General features: G+C 48.4%; 1 protein-coding gene across 1 annotated transcript in view; it reads right to left on the minus strand.

Annotated features, from left to right (window-relative positions):
* Positions 1-23118, minus strand: part of smad3b (SMAD family member 3b) — a 61159-nt gene that overhangs the window by 36446 nt on the left and 1595 nt on the right. Inside the window, exons 2-4 of the mRNA XM_045706393.1 lie at positions 14267-14460; positions 8291-8425; positions 4918-4989 (exon numbers count right to left, since the gene is read on the minus strand). Of these exons, the coding sequence (XP_045562349.1) occupies positions 4918-4989; positions 8291-8425; positions 14267-14460 (401 nt within the window). The remainder of the gene's footprint in view (positions 1-4917; positions 4990-8290; positions 8426-14266; positions 14461-23118) is intronic.

Here is a 23118-nt window from a genome sequence, read left to right on the forward strand (position 1 = left end):
GGAGAGGCTGATTCTGGTAACAGGTTACTAGGTGAGTCTACAGAGAGAGAGACAGGAGAGGAGAGGCTGATTCTGGTAACAGGTTACTAGGTGAGTCTACAGAGAGAGAGACAGGAGAGGAGAGGCTGATTCTGGTAACAGGTTACTAGGTGAGTCTACAGAGAGAGAGACAGGAGAGGAGAGGCTGATTCTGGTAACAGGTTACTAGGTGAGTCTACAGAGAGAGAGACAGGAGAGGAGAGGCTGATTCTGGTAACAGGTTACTAGGTGAGTCTACAGAGAGAGAGACAGGAGAGGAGAGGCTGATTCTGGTAACAGGTTACTAGGTGAGTCTACAGAGAGAGAGACAGGAGAGGAGAGGCTGATTCTGGTAACAGGTTACTAGGTGAGTCTACAGAGAGAGAGAGAGAGGAGAGGAGAGGCTGATTCTGGTAACAGGTTACTAGGTGAGTCTACAGAGAGAGAGACAGGAGAGGAGAGGCTGATTCTGGTAACAGGTTACTAGGTGAGTCTACAGAGAGAGAGACAGGAGAGGAGAGGCTGATTCTGGTAACAGGTTACTAGGTGAGTCTACAGAGAGAGAGACAGGAGAGGAGAGGCTGATTCTGGTAACAGGTTACTAGGTGAGTCTACAGAGAGAGAGACAGGAGAGGAGAGGGTGATTCTGGTAACAGGTTACTAGGTGAGTCTACAGAGAGAGAGACAGGAGAGGAGAGGCTGATTCTGGTAACAGGTTACTAGGTGAGTCTACAGAGAGAGAGACAGGAGAGGAGAGGCTGATTCTGGTAACAGGTTACTAGGTGAGTCTACAGAGAGAGAGACAGGAGAGGAGAGGCTGATTCTGGTAACAGGTTACTAGGTGAGTCTACAGAGAGAGAGAGACAGGAGAGGAGAGGCTGATTCTGGTAACAGGTTACTAGGTGAGTCTACAGAGAGAGAGACGAGAGGAGAGGCTGATTCTGGTAACAGGTTACTAGGTGAGTCTACAGAGAGAGAGAGACAGGAGAGGAGAGGCTGATTCTGGTAACAGGTTACTAGGTGAGTCTACAGAGAGAGAGACAGGAGAGGAGAGGCTGATTCTGGTAACAGGTTACTAGGTGAGTCTACAGAGAGAGAGAGACAGGAGAGGAGAGGCTGATTCTGGTAACAGGTTACTAGGTGAGTCTACAGAGAGAGAGACAGGAGAGGAGAGGCTGATTCTGGTAACAGGTTACTAGGTGAGTCTACAGAGAGAGAGACAGGAGAGGAGAGGCTGATTCTGGTAACAGGTTACTAGGTGAGTCTACAGAGAGAGAGAGACAGGAGAGGAGAGGCTGATTCTGGTAACAGGTTACTAGGTGAGTCTACAGAGAGAGAGACAGGAGAGGAGAGGCTGATTCTGGTAACAGGTTACTAGGTGAGTCTACAGAGAGAGAGACAGGAGAGGAGAGGCTGATTCTGGTAACAGGTTACTAGGTGAGTCTACAGAGAGAGAGAGACAGGAGAGGAGAGGCTGATTCTGGTAACAGGTTACTAGGTGAGTCTACAGAGAGAGAGAGACAGGAGAGGAGAGGCTGATTCTGGTAACAGGTTACTAGGTGAGTCTACAGAGAGAGAGAGACAGGAGAGGAGAGGCTGATTCTGGTAACAGGTTACTAGGTGAGTCTACAGAGAGAGAGACAGGAGAGGAGAGGCTGATTCTGGTAACAGGTTACTAGGTGAGTCTACAGAGAGAGAGACAGGAGAGGAGAGGCTGATTCTGGTAACAGGTTACTAGGTGAGTCTACAGAGAGAGAGACAGGAGAGGAGAGGCTGATTCTGGTAACAGGTTACTAGGTGAGTCTACAGAGAGAGAGACAGGAGAGGAGAGGCTGATTCTGGTAACAGGTTACTAGGTGAGTCTACAGAGAGAGAGAGACAGGAGAGGAGAGGCTGATTCTGGTAACAGGTTACTAGGTGAGTCTACAGAGAGAGAGACAGGAGAGGAGAGGCTGATTCTGGTAACAGGTTACTAGGTGAGTCTACAGAGAGAGAGACAGGAGAGGAGAGGCTGATTCTGGTAACAGGTTACTAGGTGAGTCTACAGAGAGAGAGACAGGAGAGGAGAGGCTGATTCTGGTAACAGGTTACTAGGTGAGTCTACAGAGAGAGAGAGACAGGAGAGGAGAGGCTGATTCTGGTAACAGGTTACTAGGTGAGTCTACAGAGAGAGAGACAGGAGAGGAGAGGCTGATTCTGGTAACAGGTTACTAGGTGAGTCTACAGAGAGAGAGACAGGAGAGGAGAGGCTGATTCTGGTAACAGGTTACTAGGTGAGTCTACAGAGAGAGAGAGACAGGAGAGGAGAGGCTGATTCTGGTAACAGGTTACTAGGTGAGTCTACAGAGAGAGAGACAGAGAGGAGAGGCTGATTCTGGTAACAGGTTACTAGGTGAGTCTACAGAGAGAGAGACAGGAGAGGAGAGGCTGATTCTGGTAACAGGTTACTAGGTGAGTCTACAGAGAGAGAGACAGGAGAGGAGAGGCTGATTCTGGTAACAGGTTACTAGGTGAGTCTACAGAGAGAGAGACAGGAGAGGAGAGGCTGATTCTGGTAACAGGTTACTAGGTGAGTCTACAGAGAGAGAGACAGGAGAGGAGAGGCTGATTCTGGTAACAGGTTACTAGGTGAGTCTACAGAGAGAGAGACAGGAGAGGAGAGGCTGATTCTGGTAACAGGTTACTAGGTGAGTCTACAGAGAGAGAGACAGGAGAGGAGAGGCTGATTCTGGTAACAGGTTACTAGGTGAGTCTACAGAGAGAGAGACAGGAGAGGAGAGGCTGATTCTGGTAACAGGTTACTAGGTGAGTCTACAGAGAGAGAGACAGGAGAGGAGAGGCTGATTCTGGTAACAGGTTACTAGGTGAGTCTACAGAGAGAGAGAGACAGGAGAGGAGAGGCTGATTCTGGTAACAGGTTACTAGGTGAGTCTACAGAGAGAGAGACAGGAGAGGAGAGGCTGATTCTGGTAACAGGTTACTAGGTGAGTCTACAGAGAGAGAGACAGGAGAGGAGAGGCTGATTCTGGTAACAGGTTACTAGGTGAGTCTACAGAGAGAGAGACAGGAGAGGAGAGGCTGATTCTGGTAACAGGTTACTAGGTGAGTCTACAGAGAGAGAGACAGGAGAGGAGAGGCTGATTCTGGTAACAGGTTACTAGGTGAGTCTACAGAGAGAGAGACAGAGAGGAGAGGCTGATTCTGGTAACAGGTTACTAGGTGAGTCTACAGAGAGAGAGACAGGAGAGGAGAGGCTGATTCTGGTAACAGGTTACTAGGTGAGTCTACAGAGAGAGAGACAGGAGAGGAGAGGCTGATTCTGGTAACAGGTTACTAGGTGAGTCTACAGAGAGAGAGACAGGAGAGGAGAGGCTGATTCTGGTAACAGGTTACTAGGTGAGTCTACAGAGAGAGAGACAGGAGAGGAGAGGCTGATTCTGGTAACAGGTTACTAGGTGAGTCTACAGAGAGAGAGACAGGAGAGGAGAGGCTGATTCTGGTAACAGGTTACTAGGTGAGTCTACAGAGAGAGAGACAGGAGAGGAGAGGCTGATTCTGGTAACAGGTTACTAGGTGAGTCTACGAGAGAGAGAGACAGGAGAGGAGAGGCTGATTCTGGTAACAGGTTACTAGGTGAGTCTACAGAGAGAGAGACAGGAGAGGAGAGGCTGATTCTGGTAACAGGTTACTAGGTGAGTCTACAGAGAGAGAGAGACAGGAGAGGAGAGGCTGATTCTGGTAACAGGTTACTAGGTGAGTCTACAGAGAGAGAGACAGGAGAGGAGAGGCTGATTCTGGTAACAGGTTACTAGGTGAGTCTACAGAGAGAGAGACAGGAGAGGAGAGGCTGATTCTGGTAACAGGTTACTAGGTGAGTCTACAGAGAGAGAGACAGGAGAGGAGAGGCTGATTCTGGTAACAGGTTACTAGGTGAGTCTACAGAGAGAGAGACAGGAGAGGAGAGGCTGATTCTGGTAACAGGTTACTAGGTGAGTCTACAGAGAGAGAGACAGGAGAGGAGAGGCTGATTCTGGTAACAGGTTACTAGGTGAGTCTACAGAGAGAGAGAGACAGGACAGGAGAGGCTGAATCTGGTAACAGGTTACTAGGTGAGTCTACAGAGAGAGAGACAGGAGAGGAGAGGCTGATTCTGGTAACAGGTTACTAGGTGAGTCTACAGAGAGAGAGAGGGACAGAGACATAGAGGCAGAGACAACACAGGGTCAAGATGGACACGCGTGGGTGTGTGTGTGTGAGTGTGTGTGTGTGTGTGTGTGTGTGTGTGTGTGTGTGTGTGTGAGTGTGTGTGTGTGTGTGAGTGTGAGTGTGTGTGTCTGTGTGTGTGTGTGTGTGTGTGAGTGTGAGTGTGTGTGTGTGTGTGTGTGTGTGTGTGAGTGTGTGTGTCTGTGTGTGAGTGTGTGTGTGTGTGAGTGTGAGTGTGTGTGTGTCTGTGTGTGTGTGTGTGAGTGTGTGAGTGTGAGTGTGTGTGTGTCTGTGTGTGAGTGTGTGTGTGTGTGTGTGTGTGGTCTGACCAGTGTTTATCAGGTTGTTGAGGTAGTGTGTGTGTGTGAGTGTGTGTGAGTGTGTGTGTCTGTGTGTGAGTGTGTGAGTGTGTGTGAGTGTGAGTGTGAGTGTGTGTCTGTGTGTGAGTGTGAGTGTGTGTGAGTGTGAGTGTGTGTGTGTGTGTGTGTGTGTGTGTGTGTGTGTGTGTGTGTGTGAGTGTGTGTGTGTGTGTGTGTGTGTGTGTGTGTGTGTGTGTGTGTGTGTGTGTGTGTGTGTGTGTGTGTGTGTGTGTGTGTGTGTGTGTGTGTGTGTGTGAGAGTGAGTGAGTGAGTGAGTGAGTGAGTGTGTGTGTGTGTGTGTGTGTGTGTGTGTGTGTGTGTGTGTGTGTGGTCTGACCAGTGTTTATCAGGTTGTTGAGGTGGTCGCCGGCGTCTCCATCCTCACTCAGATACCCAGGAGGAGGAGTCTCTGGAACACAGGAAAACCCAACCGTCACATTCCCACAACGTTCCCACAACATTCACAGGACGTTCAGACAACCGTCCCACGACCTTCACATGGCATTCCCACAACATTCAGACAACCTTCACATGGCATTCCCACAACATTCACACAACCTTCACATGGCATTCCCACAACATTCAGACAACCTTCACATGGCATTCCCACAACATTCAGACAACCTTCACATGGCATTCCCACAACATTCAGACAACCTTCACATGGCATTCCCACAACATTGACAACCTTCACATGGCATTCCCACAACATTCAGACAACCTTCACATGGCATTCCCACAACATTCCCACAACATTCCCACAACATTCAGACAACCTTCACATGGCATTCCCACAACATTCAGACAACCTTCACATGGCATTCCCACAACATTCAGACAACCTTCACATGGCATTCCCACAACATTCACAGGACGTTCAGACAACCTTCACATGGCATTCCCACAACATTCAGACATCTTTCACATGGCATTCCCACAACATTCACAGGACGTTCAGACAACCACATTCACATGAACTTCACACAATATTCACACAACACCCCTAATTCACACAACACCCCTAATAACATGATCCTCCCTGTTACAACACCTTGCTGCAAGCGGCTACTTTTATTTATTTTATTTATTTTTCAAAGTTTTATCACATCACTGTAAAGAGAAACCGTTACCGTGGAAACGGTCTCAACCAGAGTCTGTCTTCTAAACCTGGATAGTTTTGTCCCGTCTCTCCTCCCGTCTCAACGTTCTAAACCTGGATAGTTTTGTCCCCGTCTCTCCTCACGTAACAACACTCTAAACCTGGATAGTTTTGTCCCCGTCTCTCCTCACGTAACAACACTCTAAACCTGGATAGTTTTGTCCCCGTCTCTCCTCACGTAACAACACTCTAAACCTGGATAGTTTTGTCCCCGTCTCTCCTCACGTAACAACACTCTAAACCTGGATAGTTTTGTCCCCGTCTCTCCTCACGTAACAACACTCTAAACCTGGATAGTTTTGTCCCCGTCTCTCCTCACGTAACAACACTCTAAACCTGGATAGTTTTGTCCCGTCTCTCCTCCCGTCTCAACGTTCTAAACCTGGATAGTTTTGTCCCCGTCTCTCCTCACGTAACAACACTCTAAACCTGGATAGTTTTGTCCCGTCTCTCCTCACGTAACAACACTCTAAACCTGGATAGTTTTGTCCCCGTCTCTCCTCACGTAACAACACTCTAAACCTGGATAGTTTTGTCCCCGTCTCTCCTCACGTAACAACACTCTAAACCTGGATAGTTTTGTCCCGTCTCTCCTCACGTAACAACACTCTAAACCTGGATAGTTTTGTCCCGTCTCAACATTCTAAACCTGGATAGTTTTGTCCCCGTCTCAACATTCTAAACCTGGATAGTTTTGTCCCGTAACAACATTCTAAACCTGGATAGTTTTGTCCCGTAACAACATTCTAAACCTGGATAGTTTTGTCCCGTCTCTCCTCACATAACAACACTCTAAACCTGGATAGTTTTGTCCCCGTCTCAACACTCTAAACCTGGATAGTTTTGTCCCCGTCTCAACATTCTAAACCTGGATAGTTTTGTCCCCGTTCTCCCCCCGTAACAACATTCTAAACCTGGATAGTTTTGTCTCCCGTCTCAACGTTCTAAACCTGGATAGTTTTGTCCCCGTCTCCTCACGAACAACATTCTAAACCTGGATAGTTTTGTCCCGCCCGTAACAACACTCTAAACCTGGATAGTTTTGTGCCGTCTCAACATTCTAAACCTGGATAGTTTTGTCCCCGTCTCAACATTCTAAACCTGGATAGTTTTGTCCCGTCTCAACATTGGAAACCTGGATAGTTTTGTCCCCGTCTCAACATTCTAAACCTGGATAGTTTTGTCCCCGTCTCAACATTCTAAACCTGGATAGTTTTGTCCCCGTCTCAACATTCTAAACCTGGATAGTTTTGTCCCCGTCTCAACATTCTAAACCTGGATAGTTTTGTGCCGTCTCAACATTCTAAACCTGGATAGTTTTGTCCCGTCTCAACATTCTAAACCTGGATAGTTTTGTCCCGTCTCAACATTCTAAACCTGGATAGTTTTATCCCCGTCTCAACATTGGAAACCTGGATAGTTTTGTCCCCGTCTCTCCTCACGTAACAACACTCTAAACCTGGATAGTTTTGTCCCCGTCTCTCCTATCTGAACCAGGCTTAAGAAGCACTGTAATAATATCAACACTCATGAGATCAAAGCCTCACACCAAGTCACCAATCAGGGTACATTTTACATTTTAGTCATTTTAGCAGACGCTCTTATCCAGAGCGACTTACAGTAGTGAATACATACATTTCAATCATTTCATTTTCATTTCATGCATTTTTTTTTTTGTACTGAGTTGTGGGAATCGAACCCACAACCCTGGCGTTGCACACACCATGCTCTACCAACTGAGCCACAGGGAAGTGAGCCACAGGGAAGGCTATTTGAGAAGGGTACACTTGTTCATGCTGTGGGAAAGAGTGGGTCGTGTCTGTTATTGTTCATGCTGTGGGTGAGAGTGGGTCGTGTCTGTTATTGTTCATGCTGTGGGTAAGAGTGGGTCGTGTCTGTTATTGTTCACGCTGTGGGTGAGAGTGGGTCGTGTCTGTTATTGTTCATGCTGTGGGAAAGAGTGGGTCGTGTCTGTTATTGTTCATGCTGTGGGTAAGAGTGGGTCGTGTCTGTTATTGTTCACGCTGTGGGTGAGAGTGGGTCGTGTCTGTTATTGTTCACGCTGTGGGTGAGAGTGGGTCGTGTCTGTTATTGTTCACGCTGTGGGTGAGAGTGGGTCGTGTCTGTTATTGTTCACGCTGTGGGTGAGAGTGGGTCGTGTCTGTTATTGTTCATTCTGTGGGTGAGAGTGGGTCGTGTCTGTTATTGTTCACGCTGTGGGTGAGAGTGGGTCGTGTCTGTTATTGTTCACGCTGTGGGTGAGAGTGGGTCGTGTCTGTTATTGTTCATTCTGTGGGTGAGAGTGGGTCGTGTCTGTTTTCGGTTCCAGGATGTTTCCCGGAATTAAAATGATGGAAGAGCAACCAGGCCCGGCTCGGTATAGCTCGGCCCGGCTCGGTATAACTCGGCCCGGCTCGGTATAACTCGGCCCGGCTCGGTATAACTCGGCCCGGCTCGGTATAACTCGGCCCGGCTCAGCATAGCTCGGCCCGGCTCGGTATAACTCGGCCCGGCTCAGTATAGCTCAGCCCGGCTCAGCTGTGTGACTCACCTGGGATGTAGTTGCTCTGTGGCTCGATGCCGGCGGGGAAGATGGTGTTCTCAGGGATAGAATGGCTGTAGTCATCTAAAACAGGACACTCTGTAGGGATTTCTGATTGTCTAGGAACCTGGACAGGAGGGAGGACTGAACGGGACAGAGAAACATTGTTATAACACTGTACATAGCCAATAATATATCCTTTGTAAATGTCTTTATTCTTTTGAAACTTTTGAGTGTGATGTTTACTCGTAAATTTTGTATTATCTACTTCACTTGCTTTGGCAATGTAAACATATGTTTCCTATGCCAATAAAACCCCTTGAATTGAAGTGGGGGGGAAAGACAGACAGACAGACAGACAGACAGACAGACAGACAGACAGACAGACAGACAGACAGACAGACAGGTCATGTCCACATTTTTCAGCATGTTTTTACAAAAAAAATGATTTAGAGTTCTTTAAACAAGGACATATACAGGATATTACCCTCCACAACATAACCTTCACTATGTCACCAGGACATATACAGGATACTACCCTCCACAACACTATGTCACCAGGACATATACAGGATACTACCCTCCACAACATAACCTTCACTATGTCAGCATGACATATACACAACACTATGTCAACAGGACATATACAGGATATTACCCTCTACAACACTATGTCACCAGGACATATACAGGATACTACCCTCCATAACATAACCTTCACTATGTCAGCATGACATCTACAGGATACTACCCTCCACAACACTATGTCACCAGGACATATACAGGATGCTACCCTCTACAACACTATGTCACCAGGACATATACAGGATACTACCCTCCACAACATAACCTTCACTATGTCACCAGGACATATACAGGATACTACCCTCCGAAACACTATGTCACCAGGACATATACAGGATACTACCCTCCACAACATAACCTTCACTATGTCACCAGGACATATACAGGATACTACCCTCGACAACACTATGTCAGCATGACATATACAGGATACTACCCTCCATAACATAACCTTCACTATGTCAGCATGACATATACACAACACTATGTCAACAGGACACATACAGGATATTACCCTCTACAACACTATGTCACCAGGACATATACATTATACTACCCTCTACAACACTATGTCACCAGGACATATACAGGATACTACCCTCCATAACATAACCTTCACTATGTCACCAGGACATATACAGGATACTACCCTCTACAACACCATGTCACCAGGAAATATACAGGATATTACCCTCCATAACATAACCTTCACTATGTCACCAGGACATATACAGGATACTACCCTCTACAACACTATGTCACCAGGACATATACAGGATACTACCCTCCATAACATAACCTTCACTATGTCACCAGGACATATACAGGAAACTACCCTCTACAACACTATGTCACCAGGACATATACAGGATACTACCCTCCACAACACTATGTCACCAGGACATATACAGGATACTACCCTCCACAACACTATGTCACCAGGACATATACAGGATACTACCCTCCACAACACTATGTCACCAGGACATTTACAGGATACTACCCTCCATAACATAACCTTCACTATGTCACCAGGACATATACAGGATACTACCCTCTACAACACCATGTCACCAGGACATATACAGGATACTACCCTCCACAACATAACCTTCACTATGTCACCAGGACATATACAGGATACTACCCTCGACAACACTATGTCAGCATGACATATACAGGATACTACCCTCCATAACATAACCTTCACTATGTCAGCATGACATATACACAACACTATGTCAACAGGACATATACAGGATATTACCCTCTACAACACTATGTCACCAGGACATATACAGGATACTACCCTCCATAACATAACCTTCACTATGTCAGCATGACATCTACAGGATACTACCCTCCACAACACTATTTCACCAGGACATATACAGGATGCTACCCTCCACAACACTATGTCACCAGGACATATGCAGGATACTACCCTCTACAACACTATGTCACCAGGACATATACAGGATGCTACCCTCCACAACACTATGTCACCAGGACATATACAGGATACTACCCTCCACAACACTATGTCACCAGGACATATACATTATACTACCCTCTACAACACTATGTCACCAGGACATATACAGGATACTACCCTCCATAACATAATATTCACTATGTCACCAGGACATATACAGGATACTACCCTCTACAACACCATGTCACCAGGAAATATACAGGATATTACCCTCCATAACATAACCTTCACTATGTCACCAGGACATATACAGGATACTACCCTCTACAACACTATGTCACCAGGACATATACAGGATACTACCTCCATAACATAACCATCACTATGTCACCAGGACATATACAGGAAACTACCCTCTACAACACTATGTCACCAGGACATATACAGGATACTACCCTCCACAACACTATGTCACCAGGACATATACAGGATGCTACCCTCCACAACACTATGTCACCAGGACATATACAGGATACTACCCTCCATAACATAACCTTCACTATGTCACCAGGACATATACAGGATACTACCCTCTACAACACCATGTCACCAGGAAATATACAGGATATTACCCTCCATAACATAACCTTCACTATGTCACCAGGACATATACAGGATACTACCCTCTACAACACTATGTCACCAGGACATATACAGGATACTACCCTCCATAACATAACCTTCACTATGTCACCAGGACATATACAGGAAACTACCCTCTACAACACTATGTCACCAGGACATATACAGGATACTACCCTCCACAACACTATGTCACCAGGACATATACAGGATACTACCCTCCACAACACTATGTCACCAGGACATATACAGGATACTACCCTCCACAACACTATGTCACCAGGACATATACAGGATACTACCCTCCATAACATAACCTTCACTATGTCACCAGGACATATACAGGATACTACCCTCTACAACACTATGTCACCAGGACATATACAGGATACTACCCTCCACAACACTATGTCACCAGGACATATACAGGATACTACCCTCCACAACACTATGTCACCATGACATATACAGAATACTACCCTCCACAACAATATGTCACCAGGACATATACAGGATACTACCCTCCATAACATAACCTTCACTATGTCACCAGGACATATACAGGACACTACCCTCTACAACACTATGTCACCAGGACATATACAGGATACTACCCTCCACAACACTATGTCACCAGGACATATACAGGATACTACCCTCCACAACACTATGTCACCAGGACATATACAGGATAGTACCCTCTACAACACTATGTCACCAGGACATATACAGGATACTACCCTCCACAACATAACCTTCACTATGTCACCATGACATATACAGGATACTACCCTCTACAACACTATGTCACCAGCACATATACAGGATATTACCCTCTACAACATAACCTTCACTATGTCACCATGACATATACAGGATATTACCCTCCACAACACTATGTCACCAGCACATATACAGGATATTACCCTCTACAACATAACCTTCACTATGTCACCATGACATATACAGGATATTACCCTCTACAACATAACCTTCACTATGTCACCAGGACATATACAGGATACTACCCTCTACAACATAACCTTCACTATGTCACCAGGACATATACAGGATACTACCCTCTACAACACTATGTCACCAGGACATATACAGGATACTACCCTCCACAACAGAACCTTCACTATGTCACCAGGACATATACAGGATACTACCCTCCACAACACTATGTCACCAGGACATATACAGGATACTACCCTCCACAACACTATGTCACCAGGACATATACAGGATACTACCCTCTACAACATAACCTTCACTATGTCACCAGGACATATACAGGATACTACCCTCCATAACATAACCTTCACTATGTCACCATGACATATACAGGTTACTACCCTCCACAACACTATGTCACCAGGACATATACAGGATACTACCCTCTACAACATAACCTTCACTATGTCACCATGACATATACAGGTTACTACCCTCCACAACACTATGTCACCAGGACATATACAGGATACTACCCTCTACAACATAACCTTCACTATGTCACCATGACATATACAGGTTACTACCCTCCACAACACTATGTCACCAGGACATATACAGGATACTACCCTCTACAACATAACCTTCACTATGTCACCATGACATATACAGGTTACTACCCTCCACAACATAACCTTCACTCCAAATCAAAATTCCAAACCTACAACTTGATTTTGGAAAAAATGACCTGGAAGGATTCTTACTACCCAAGATTCTTATACCCAAGGACTGTATAGCAAATGCTCTGCAAACCAACAACTGACAAAAGAAGCATAACAGAAACCTGTAGTAGTATCATAGTCCTGTAGTAGTACCATAGTCCTGTAGCAGTACCATAGTCCTGTAGTAGTACCATAGTCCTGTAGTAGTATCATAGTCCTGTAGTAGTACCATAGTTCTGTAGTAGTACCATAGTCCTGTAGCAGTATCATAGTCCTGTAGTAGTACCATAGTTCTGTAGTAGTACCATAGTCCTGTAGTAGTACCAAAGTCCTGTAGTAGTACCATAGTCCTGTAGTAGTATTATAGTCCTGTATCATAGTCCTGTAGTAGTACCATAGTCCTGTAGCAGTACCATAGTCCTGTAGTAGTACCATAGTCCTGTAGTAGTATCATAGTCCTGTAGTAGTACCATAGTTCTGTAGTAGTACCATAGTCCTGTAGTAGTACCAAAGTCCTGTAGTAGTACCATAGTCCTGTAGTAGTACCATAGTCCTGTAGTAGTACTATAGTCCTGTAGTAGTACCATAGTCCTGTAGTAGTATCATAGTCCTGTAGTAGTATCATAGTCCTGTAGTAGTACCATAGTCCGGTAGTAGTACTATAGTGTCCTGTAGCAGTACCATAGTCCTGTAGTAGTACTATAGTGTCCTGTAGTAGTACCATAGTCCTGTAGTAGTACTATAGTGTCCTGTAGTAGTACCATAGTCCTGTAGTAGTACTATAGTCCTGTAGTAGTACCATAGTCCTGTAGTAGTACTATAGTCCTGTAGTAGTACCATAGTCCTGTAGTAGTATCATAGTCCTGTAGTAGTATCATAGTCCTGTAGCAGTACCATAGTCCGGTAGTAGTACTATAGTCCGGTAGTAGTACTATAGTCCTGTAGTAGTACCATAGTCCTGTAGTAGTACTATAGTCCTGTAGTAGTACCATAGTCCTGTAGTAGTATCATAGTCCTGTAGTAGTATCATAGTCCTGTAGCAGTACCATAGTCCGGTAGTAGTACTATAGTCCGGTAGTAGTACTATAGTCCTGTAGTAGTACCATAGTCCTGTAGTAGTATCATAGACCTGTAGTAGTATCATAGTCCTCTACTAGTAGTACCATAGTCCTGTAGTAGTACCATAGTCTGGTAGTAGTATCATAGTCCTGTAGTAGTACCATAGTCCTGTAGTAGTACCATAGTCCGGTAGTAGTACCATAGTCCGGTAGTAGTATCATAGTTCTGTAGTAGTACCATAGTCCGGTAGTAGTACCATAGTCCTGTAGTAGTACCATAGTCCTGTAGTAGTACCATAGTCCGGTAGTAGTACCATAGTCCTGTAGTAGTACCATAGTCCTGTAATAGTACCATAGTCCTGTAGTAGTATTATAGTCCTGTATCATAGTCCTGTAGTAGTACCATAGTCCTGTAGTAGTATCATAGTCCTGTAGTAGTATCATAGTCCTGTAGTAGTACCATAGTCTGGTAGTAGTATCATAGTCCTGTAGTAGTACCATAGTCCTGTAGTAGTACCATAGTCCTGTAGTAGTACCATAGTCCTGTAGTAGTACCATAGTCCTGTCGTAGTATCATAGTACTCACTCGGTGTCTCGACGCGTTGGTAGTGGTAGGGATTGACACACACCTCGTCCTTCTTGGTGTGGAAGGCGTACTCACACAGCTCTATGGCCCGGAGCTCGTGGGGCGACTGCAGGTCTGGCCAACGCCACAGACGAGAGTAAATGACATGAGGAAGGCCTTTACGATGGGATACCTGGAGTCGACCATCTAGAGACCTGGGGGATCGGGGGGATCGGGGGGATCGGGGGACAGCAAGGATGTTAGAAGAAGAGGAATACTTGGTTAAGTAAGCACAACTGAAGAACGAAATGGTATCTAGGATTTTTTTTTACATTTATTTAACCGTTATTTAACTAAGCAAGTCAGTTAAGAACTAATTATTATTTACAATGACAGCCTACCAGAAGGCAAAAGGCCTCCTGCGGAGACGGGAGCCTGGGATTAAAAATAAAATAAAAAATATAAAAAAATATAGGACAAAAACCAGCAGGACAGCAGCAGGACAGAGGACAACAGCAGGACAGAGGACAACAGCAGGACAGAGGACAACAGCAGGACAGAGGACAACAGCAGGACAGAGGACAACAGCAGGACAGCAGCAGGACAGAGGACAACAGCAGGACAGAGGACGACAGCAGGACAGCAGCAGGACAGAGGACAACAGCAGGACAGCAGCAGGACAGCAGCAGGACAGCAGCAGGACAGCAGCAGGACAGCAGCAGGACAGAGGACAGCAGCAGGACAGCAGCAGGACAGCAGCAGGACAGCAGCAGGACAGAGGACAACAGCAGGACAGCAGCAGGACAGCAGCAGGACAGGGCAGGACGGAGGACAACAGCAGGACAGCAGCAGGACAGCAGCAGGACAGCAGCAGGACAGAGGACAACAGCAGGACAGCAGCAGGACAGCAGCAGGACAGGGCAGGACGGAGGACAGCAGCAGGACAGCAGCAGGACAGGGCAGGACGGAGGACAGCAGCAGGACAGCAGCAGGACAGGCAGCGGAGGACAACAGCAGGACAGCAGCAGGACAGCAGCAGGACAGCGGCAGGACGGAGGACAACAGCAGGACAGCAGCAGGACAGCAGCAGGACAGAGGACAGCAGCAGGACAGCAGCAGGACAGCAGCAGGACAGCAGCAGGACAGAGGACAACAGCAGGACAGCAGCAGGACAGCAGCAGGACAGGGCAGGACGGAGGACAACAGCAGGACAGCAGCAGGACAGCAGCAGGACAGCAGCAAGACAGAGGACAACAGCAGGACAGCAGCAGGACAGCAGCAGGCCAGGGCAGGACGGAGGACAGCAGCAGGACAGCAGCAGGACAGGGCAGGACGGAGGACAGCAGCAGGGCAGCAGCAGGACAGCAGCAGGACAACAGCAGAACAGCAGCAGGACAGCAGCAGGACAGAGGACAGCAGCAGGACAGCAGCAGGACAGCAGCAGGACAGCAGCAGGACAGAGGACAACAGCAGGACAGCAGCAGGACAGCAGCAGGACAGGGCAGGACGGAGGACAACAGCAGGACAGCAGCAGGACAGCAGCAGGACAGAGGACAACAGCAGGACAGCAGCAGGACAGCAGCAGGACAGGGCAGGACGGAGGACAACAGCAGGACAGCAGCAGGACAACAGCAGGACAGAGGACAACAGCAGGACAGCTGCAGGACAACAGCAGGACAGAGGACAACAGCAGGACAGCAGCAGGACAGCAGCAGGACAGAGGACAACAGCAGGACAACAGCAGGACAGCAGCAGGACAGCAGCAGGACAGCAGCAGGACAGAGGACAACAGCAGGACAGCAGCAGGACAGCAGCAGGACAGAGGACAGCAGCAGGACAGCAGCAGGACAGCAGCAGGACAGCAGCAGGACAGAGGACAACAGCAGGACAGCAGCAGGACAGCAGCAGGACAGAGGACAGCAGCAGGACAGCAGCAGGACAGCAGCAGGACAGAGGACAACAGCAGGACAGCAGCAGGACAGCAGCAGGACAGGGCAGGACGGAGGACAACAGCAGGACAGCAGCAGGACAGCAGCAGGACAGAGGACAACAGCAGGACAGCAGCAGGACAGCAAGCAGGACGGAGGACAGCAGCAGGACAGCAGCAGGACAGGGCAGGACGGAGGACAGCAGCAGGACAGCAGCAGGACAGCAGCAGGACAACAGCAGAACAGCAGCAGGACAGCAGCAGGACAGAGGACAGCAGCAGGACAGCAGCAGGACAGCAGCCGGACAGCAGCAGGACAGAGGACAACAGCAGGACAGCAGCAGGACAGCAGCAGGACAGGGCAGGACGGAGGACAACAGCAGGACAGCAGCAGGACAGCAGCAGGACAGAGGACAACAGCAGGACAGCAGCAGGACAGCAGCAGGACAGGGCAGGACGGAGGACAACAGCAGGACAGCAGCAGGACAGCAGCAGGACAGGGACAACAGCAGGACAGCAGCAGGACAACAGCAGGACAGAGGACAACAGCAGGACAGCAGCAGGACAGCAGCAGGACAGAGGACAACAGCAGGACAGCAGCAGGACAGCAGCAGGACAGGGCAGGACGGAGGACAACAGCAGGACAGCAGCAGGACAGCAGCAGGACAGCAGCAGGACAGAGGACAACAGCAGGACAGCAGCAGGACAGCAGCAGGACAGCAGCAGGACAGCAGCAGGACAGCAGCAGGACAGCAGCAGGACAACAGCAGGACAGAGGACAACAGCAGGACAGCAGCAGGACAGCAGCAGGACAGCAGGCAGGACAGAGGACAACAGCAGGACAGCAGCAGGACAGCAGCAGGACAGGGCAGGACGGAGGACAACAGCAGGACAGCAGCAGGACAGCAGCAGGACAGAGGACAGCAGCAGGACAGCAGCAGGACAGCAGCAGGACAGAGGACAACAGCAGGACAGCAGCAGGACAGCAGCAGGACAGAGGACAGCAGCAGGACAGCAGCAGGACAGCAGCAGGACAGAGGACAACAGCAGGACAGCAGCAGGACAGCAGCAGGACAGGGCAGGACGGAGGACAACAGCAGGACAGCAGCAGGACAGCAGCAGGACAGCAGCAGGACAGCAGCAGGACAGGGCAGGACGGAGGACAGCAGCAGGACAGCAGCAGGACAGAGCAGGACGGAGGACAGCAGCAGGACAGCAGCAGGACAGCAGGACAGAGGACAGCAGCAGGACAGCAGCAGGACAGCAGCAGGACAGAGGACAGCAGCAGGACAGCAGCAGGACAGCAGCAGGACAGCAGCAGGACAGCAGCAGGACAGCAGCAGGACAGCAGCAGGACAGGCAGGACGGAGGACAGCAGCAGGACAGCAGCAGGACAGCAGCAGGACAGAGGGCAACAGCAGGACAGGGCAGGACGGAGGACAACAGCAGGACAGCAGCAGGACAGCAGCAGGACAGAGGACAACAGCAGGACAGCAGCAGGACAGCAGCAGGACAAGAGAGGACAACAGCAGGACAGCAGCAGGACAGCAGCATGACAGAGGACAGCAGCAGGACAGCAGCAGGACAGCAGCAGGACAGCGGCAGGACAGAGGACAACAGCAGGACAGCAGCAGGACAGCAGCAGGACAGCAGCAGGACAGAGGACAACAGCAGGACAGCAGCAGGACAGCAGCAGGACAGCAGCAGGACGGAGGACAGCAGCAGGACAGCAGCAGGACAGCAGCAGGACGGAGGACAGCAGCAGGACAGCAGCAGGACAGCAGCAGGACAGCAGCAGGACAGCAGGACAGCAGCAGGACAGCAGCAGGACAGAGGACAGCAGCAGGACAGCAGCAGGACAGCAGCAGGACAGCAGCAGGACAGAGGACAGCAGCAGGACAGCAGCAGGACAGCAGCAGGACAGCAGCAGGACAGGGCAGGACGGAGGACAACAGCAGGACAGCAGCAGGACAGCAGCAGGACAGCAGCAGGACAGCAGGACAACAGCAGGACAGCAGCAGGACAGCAGCAGGACAGCAGCAGGACAGCAGGACAGCAGCAGGACAGCAGCAGGACAGCAGCAGGACAGCAGCAGGACAGCAGCAGGACAGCAGCAGGACGGAAGACAGCAGCAGGACAGCAGCAGGACAGCAGCAGGACAGCAGCATGACAGAGGACAGCAGCAGGACAGCAGCAGGACAGCAGCACGACAGCAGCAAGACAGAGGACAGCAGCAGGACAGCAGCACGTCAGCAGCAGGACAGCAGCAGGACAGGGCAGGCTTGTTGTCTCTCAGTCATTATTATTATCCCAGGCTGCAGATAGGGAGGGACCAAGGCAGCCATGTCTCTGTAACCCCACAACCTCCTGGTCCTGATAGGGATCCCATCTAACCCATTCCCACAACCTAACCACAACCTCCTGGTCCTGATAGGGATCCCATCTAACCCATTCCCACAACCTAACCACAACCTCCTGGTCCTGATAGGGATCCCATCTAACCCATTCCCACAACCTAACCACAACCTCCTGGTCCTGATAGGGATCCCATCTAACCCATTCCCACAACCTAACCACAACCTCCTGGTCCTGATAGGGATCCCATCTAACCCATTCCCACAACCTAACCACAACCTCCCCACTCTGCTAAGGCTAACCGGTAATCACCACCAACATAACAGCCCAAGGCCCCCGCCAACCCCGCAGACCATACAGAACAGAACTGGAACCTAGAACGAAAGTAATCTATACTGTTCCGCTATTTCAAAAGCATTGTCACCAGTTAATAACTTTATTTTATGTTCCAGGCATTTTTTTTTTTTTTTTGTCCCACAAAGCGCTTATGGAAACCTTCACTCTGTCACTCAGAAACGTATTCCAGTGTCTGCTTGCAAGCTGAAAATCTTTGCCTGTGTGTTCAGACTACCAGCCCCTACCTCTCTGAAGTATAGGCTACTGTACTGACAGTACAAGCTTGATTCAGAAGATAGGGAGAGAGATTTTTAATTATCTAGAGAAAAATAGATGAACTTGTTCAATGCTAGTTAAGGATACTATAGGCCTAGTTATCACAATTCACGTTGGATTTATTAACCACTAAAATGTAAGACATGTTTTTAATTCTGGTGCTGCTCAAGCTTGTTATCTAGCTAGCTCAAGCTTGTTAGCCTGTTATCTAGCTAGCTCAAGCTTGTTAGCCTGTTATCTAGCTAGCTCACGCTTGTTAGCTTGTTATCTAGCTAGCTCACGCTTGTTAGCTTGTTAGTTAGCTAGCTCATGCTTGTTAGTTAGCTAGCTCAAGCTTGTTAGCTTGTTATCTAGCTAGCTCAATCCTGTTAGCTTGTTATCTAGCTAGCTCATGCTTGTTAGCTCAAGCTTGTTATCTTGTTATCTAGCTAGCTCACGCTTGTTAGCTCAAGCTTGTTATCTTGTTATCTAGCTAGCTCACGCTTGTTAGCTTGTTAGTTAGCTAGCTCATGCTTGTTCGTTAGCCAGCTCAAGCTTGTTAGCTTCTTAGTTAACTAGCTCAAGCTTGTTGGCTTGTTAGTTGGCTAGCTCAAGCTTGTTAGTTAGCCAGCTAGCTCAAAAGGACATTCCTCCATAGAACGCCGCTCCTCCTAGGTATGATGGAACTAATTCAGATAATGCATGTCATAATAAGATGCCCAGTGCTCTCTCCACAACTGCTAAATTTCAGTCGGCTCTTGTGCCACAGGCGACACTTGTCTGTCCATCACGCATGTAAACAACTAGCTTTCCCGCTCTATCCGCACTGATTGATGATTGAATGAGCTAAATTTTAAAAAAAAACTTTGATTTCACACGTTAAAAAATATACAGGAAAGAATTACATAAACCTGTCGTTTTTTTGGGGGTCGAACCGGTTCAGAACTTTATTTTGCTGGGTTCGGAACAATGTAACAAAAAAAACAACAAAATGGTGGTTCTATTCAGAACGAAATGATTGGGAAATCCTTTAGGTTCTAACCCCTGGTTTAAACTAGCGTTGTCACAATACCAGTATCAAGATACCGCAATAGACTACTCACGTAACGAGGGTCGTATAAAAGGGGACCAAGGCGCGGCGTGTAAAACTACCCACAAAACACAAAGGAAATACAACTACCCACAAAACCCAAAGGAAATACAACTACCCACAAAACCCAAAGGAAATACAACTACCCACAAAACCCCAAAGAGAAAACAACTACCCACAAAACACAAAGGAAAAACAACTACCCACAAAACCCAAAACAGAAAACTACCCAAAAAAGGAAAACAACTACCCACAAAACCCAAAACAGAAAAAAACACAAAACCCAAACACACACACACACACACACACACACACACACACACACACACACACACACACACACACACACACACACACACACACACACACACACACACACACACACACACACACACACACACTGACTTTCAGACACGCACTACAATATTTACAAAATGCAAAGTTAGGCTAGTCACACACTGACTCAGCATTCTGGGGAATCCCATTTTCCCACAGACCACTCTCTCTTCCCCTCTCCTTTCTCTCCCCATGAGGGGGGAGGGACTCTTTCTCCAGTCTAAACAATAGTCTTGTCCTGTGAATGGCTCAGAAGGTACCACCACACAGAAGCCACCCAGCCCTCAGGTCTGAAGACGTGTGTGGACAGGACATTAGGTATTTGTAGAATGTAACAAGACAGGAGGGGTCATGACCAGTTCTCCTGGTACTGACTTACTGCTGACCAGGGTTGGGGTCTCCTCCTTTTCAGTTTTATTGCAAAAATAATTGAAAATATATGCAAGTTTTTTTCAATTATTGAATTAGAATTTGATTTTACTTCAAATTGACCCTGAAGCTGCTGCTGACTGACATCATGCCACGATGGACAGACTGACAGAGGGGACTTGGGAGGTGCAGGGCAGGCTACCCATCTCGTGCAGGGCAGGCTACCCGTCTCGTGCAGGGCAGGCTACCCATCTCGTACAGGGCAGGCTACCCATCTCTCTTGGGAGAGGTACAGGGCAGGCTACCCATCTCGTACAGGGCAGGCTACCCGTCTCGTACAGGGCAGGCTACCCATCTCTCTTGGGAGAGGTACAGGGCAGGCTACCCATCTCGTACAGGGCAGGCTACCCATCTCTCTTGGGTAGAGGAACAGGGCAGGCTACCTATCTCTCTTGGGTAGAGGTACAGAACAGGCTACCCATCTCTCTTGGGTAGAGGTACAGGGCAGGCTACCCATCTCTCTTGGGTAGAGGTACAGGGCAGGCTACCCATCTCTCTTGGGTAGAGGTACAGGGCAGGCTACCCATCTCTCTTGGGTAGAGGAACAGGGCAGGCTACCCATCTCTCTTGGGTAGAGGAACAGGGCAGGCTACCCATCTCTCTTGGGTAGAGGTACAGAACAGGCTACCCATCTCTCTTGGGTAGAGGTACAGGGCAGGCTACCCATCTCTCTTGGGTAGAGGTACAGGGCAGGCTACCCATCTCTCTTGGGTAGAGGTACAGGGCAGGCTACCCATCTCTCTTGGGTAGAGGTACAGGGCAGGCTACCCATCTCTCTTGGGTAGAGGTACAGGGCAGGCTACCCGGCTCTCTTGGGTAGAGGTACAGGGCAGGCTACCCATCTCTCTTGGGTAGAGGAACAGGGCAGGCTACCCATCTCTCTTGGGTAGAGGTACAGAGCAGGCTACCCATCTCTCTTGGGTCGAGGTACAGGGCAGGCTACCCGTCTCTCTTGGGTAGAGGTACAGGGCAGGCTACCCATCTCTCTTGGGTAGAGGAACAGGGCAGGCTACCCATCTCTCTTGGGTAGAGGTACAGAACAGGCTACCCATCTCTCTTGGGTAGAGGTACAGGGCAGGCTACCCATCTCTCTTGGGTAGAGGTACAGGGCAGGCTACCCATCTCTCTTGGGTAGAGGTACAGGGCAGGCTACCCATCTCTCTTGGGGAGAGGTACAGGGCAGGCTACCCATCTCTCTTGGGGAGAGGTACAGGGCAGGCTACCCATCTCTATTGGGTAGAGGAACAGGGCAGGCTACCCAGTTGTCTGCAGCATAGGACGAACAGGGACTAACAGAGCATGGATTTGGGTTGCAGTTTATAGTCAGTCACTAAATGTCAATCTGTAATCTAGCTAACATAATGTATTGTTTGGTGGGGTCAAAGAAACCCCATCCTACTATATCTGAACTGATTATCACCGTACCGTGGACAGCATGTCCGTCTGATTAGCTACAGTAGCACACAGTGATGACAACCGGTTTATGAAAATATGTGCGCACACAGACTCTGTTTTATCAGTTCAAAAATATCAATTTTGTTGTCGCGAAACAGTAACCAAAACCATGACATGAGCAGATTCACAACTGAGTTCATTGACTCACTGGCTAGCTAGCTAGCTAGTTAAAACACAAGCCTAACGTTAGCTGTCTGCAGACGCGCGGCAATCAGAAACAAACACAGCTGTCTAGCTGGCGACGCGAATGTAAGACAAACAATTGGCTGTTCAAACCCCCAAAAACATTCACAAAGATGTGGGTATGTTCGTAAGTTCAGAGCGTTGTCAGATTTTCCCGTTTATAAACTCAGAGCGTTGTCAGATTGTCCTGTTTATAAAGGAGTAGGGTTGTCAGATTGTCCCGTTTATAAAGGAGCAGCGTTGTCAGATTGTCCCGTTTATAAACTCAGAGCCTTGTCAGATTGTCCCGTTCATAAAGGAGTAGGGTTGTCAGATTATCCCGTTTATAAAGGAGTAGGGTTGTCAGATTGTCCCGTTCATAAAGGAGTAGGGTTGTCAGATTGTCCCGTTCATAAAGGAGTAGGGTTGTCAGATTGTCCCCTTTATAAAGGAGTAGGGTTGTCAGATTGTCCCATTCATAAAGGAGTAGGGTTGCCAGATTGTCCCATTTATAAAGGAGTAGGGTTG

This window comes from Salmo salar, chromosome ssa23 (genome assembly GCF_905237065.1).
Source record: "Salmo salar chromosome ssa23, Ssal_v3.1, whole genome shotgun sequence".
In the NCBI taxonomy this organism is placed as follows: domain Eukaryota; kingdom Metazoa; phylum Chordata; class Actinopteri; order Salmoniformes; family Salmonidae; genus Salmo; species Salmo salar.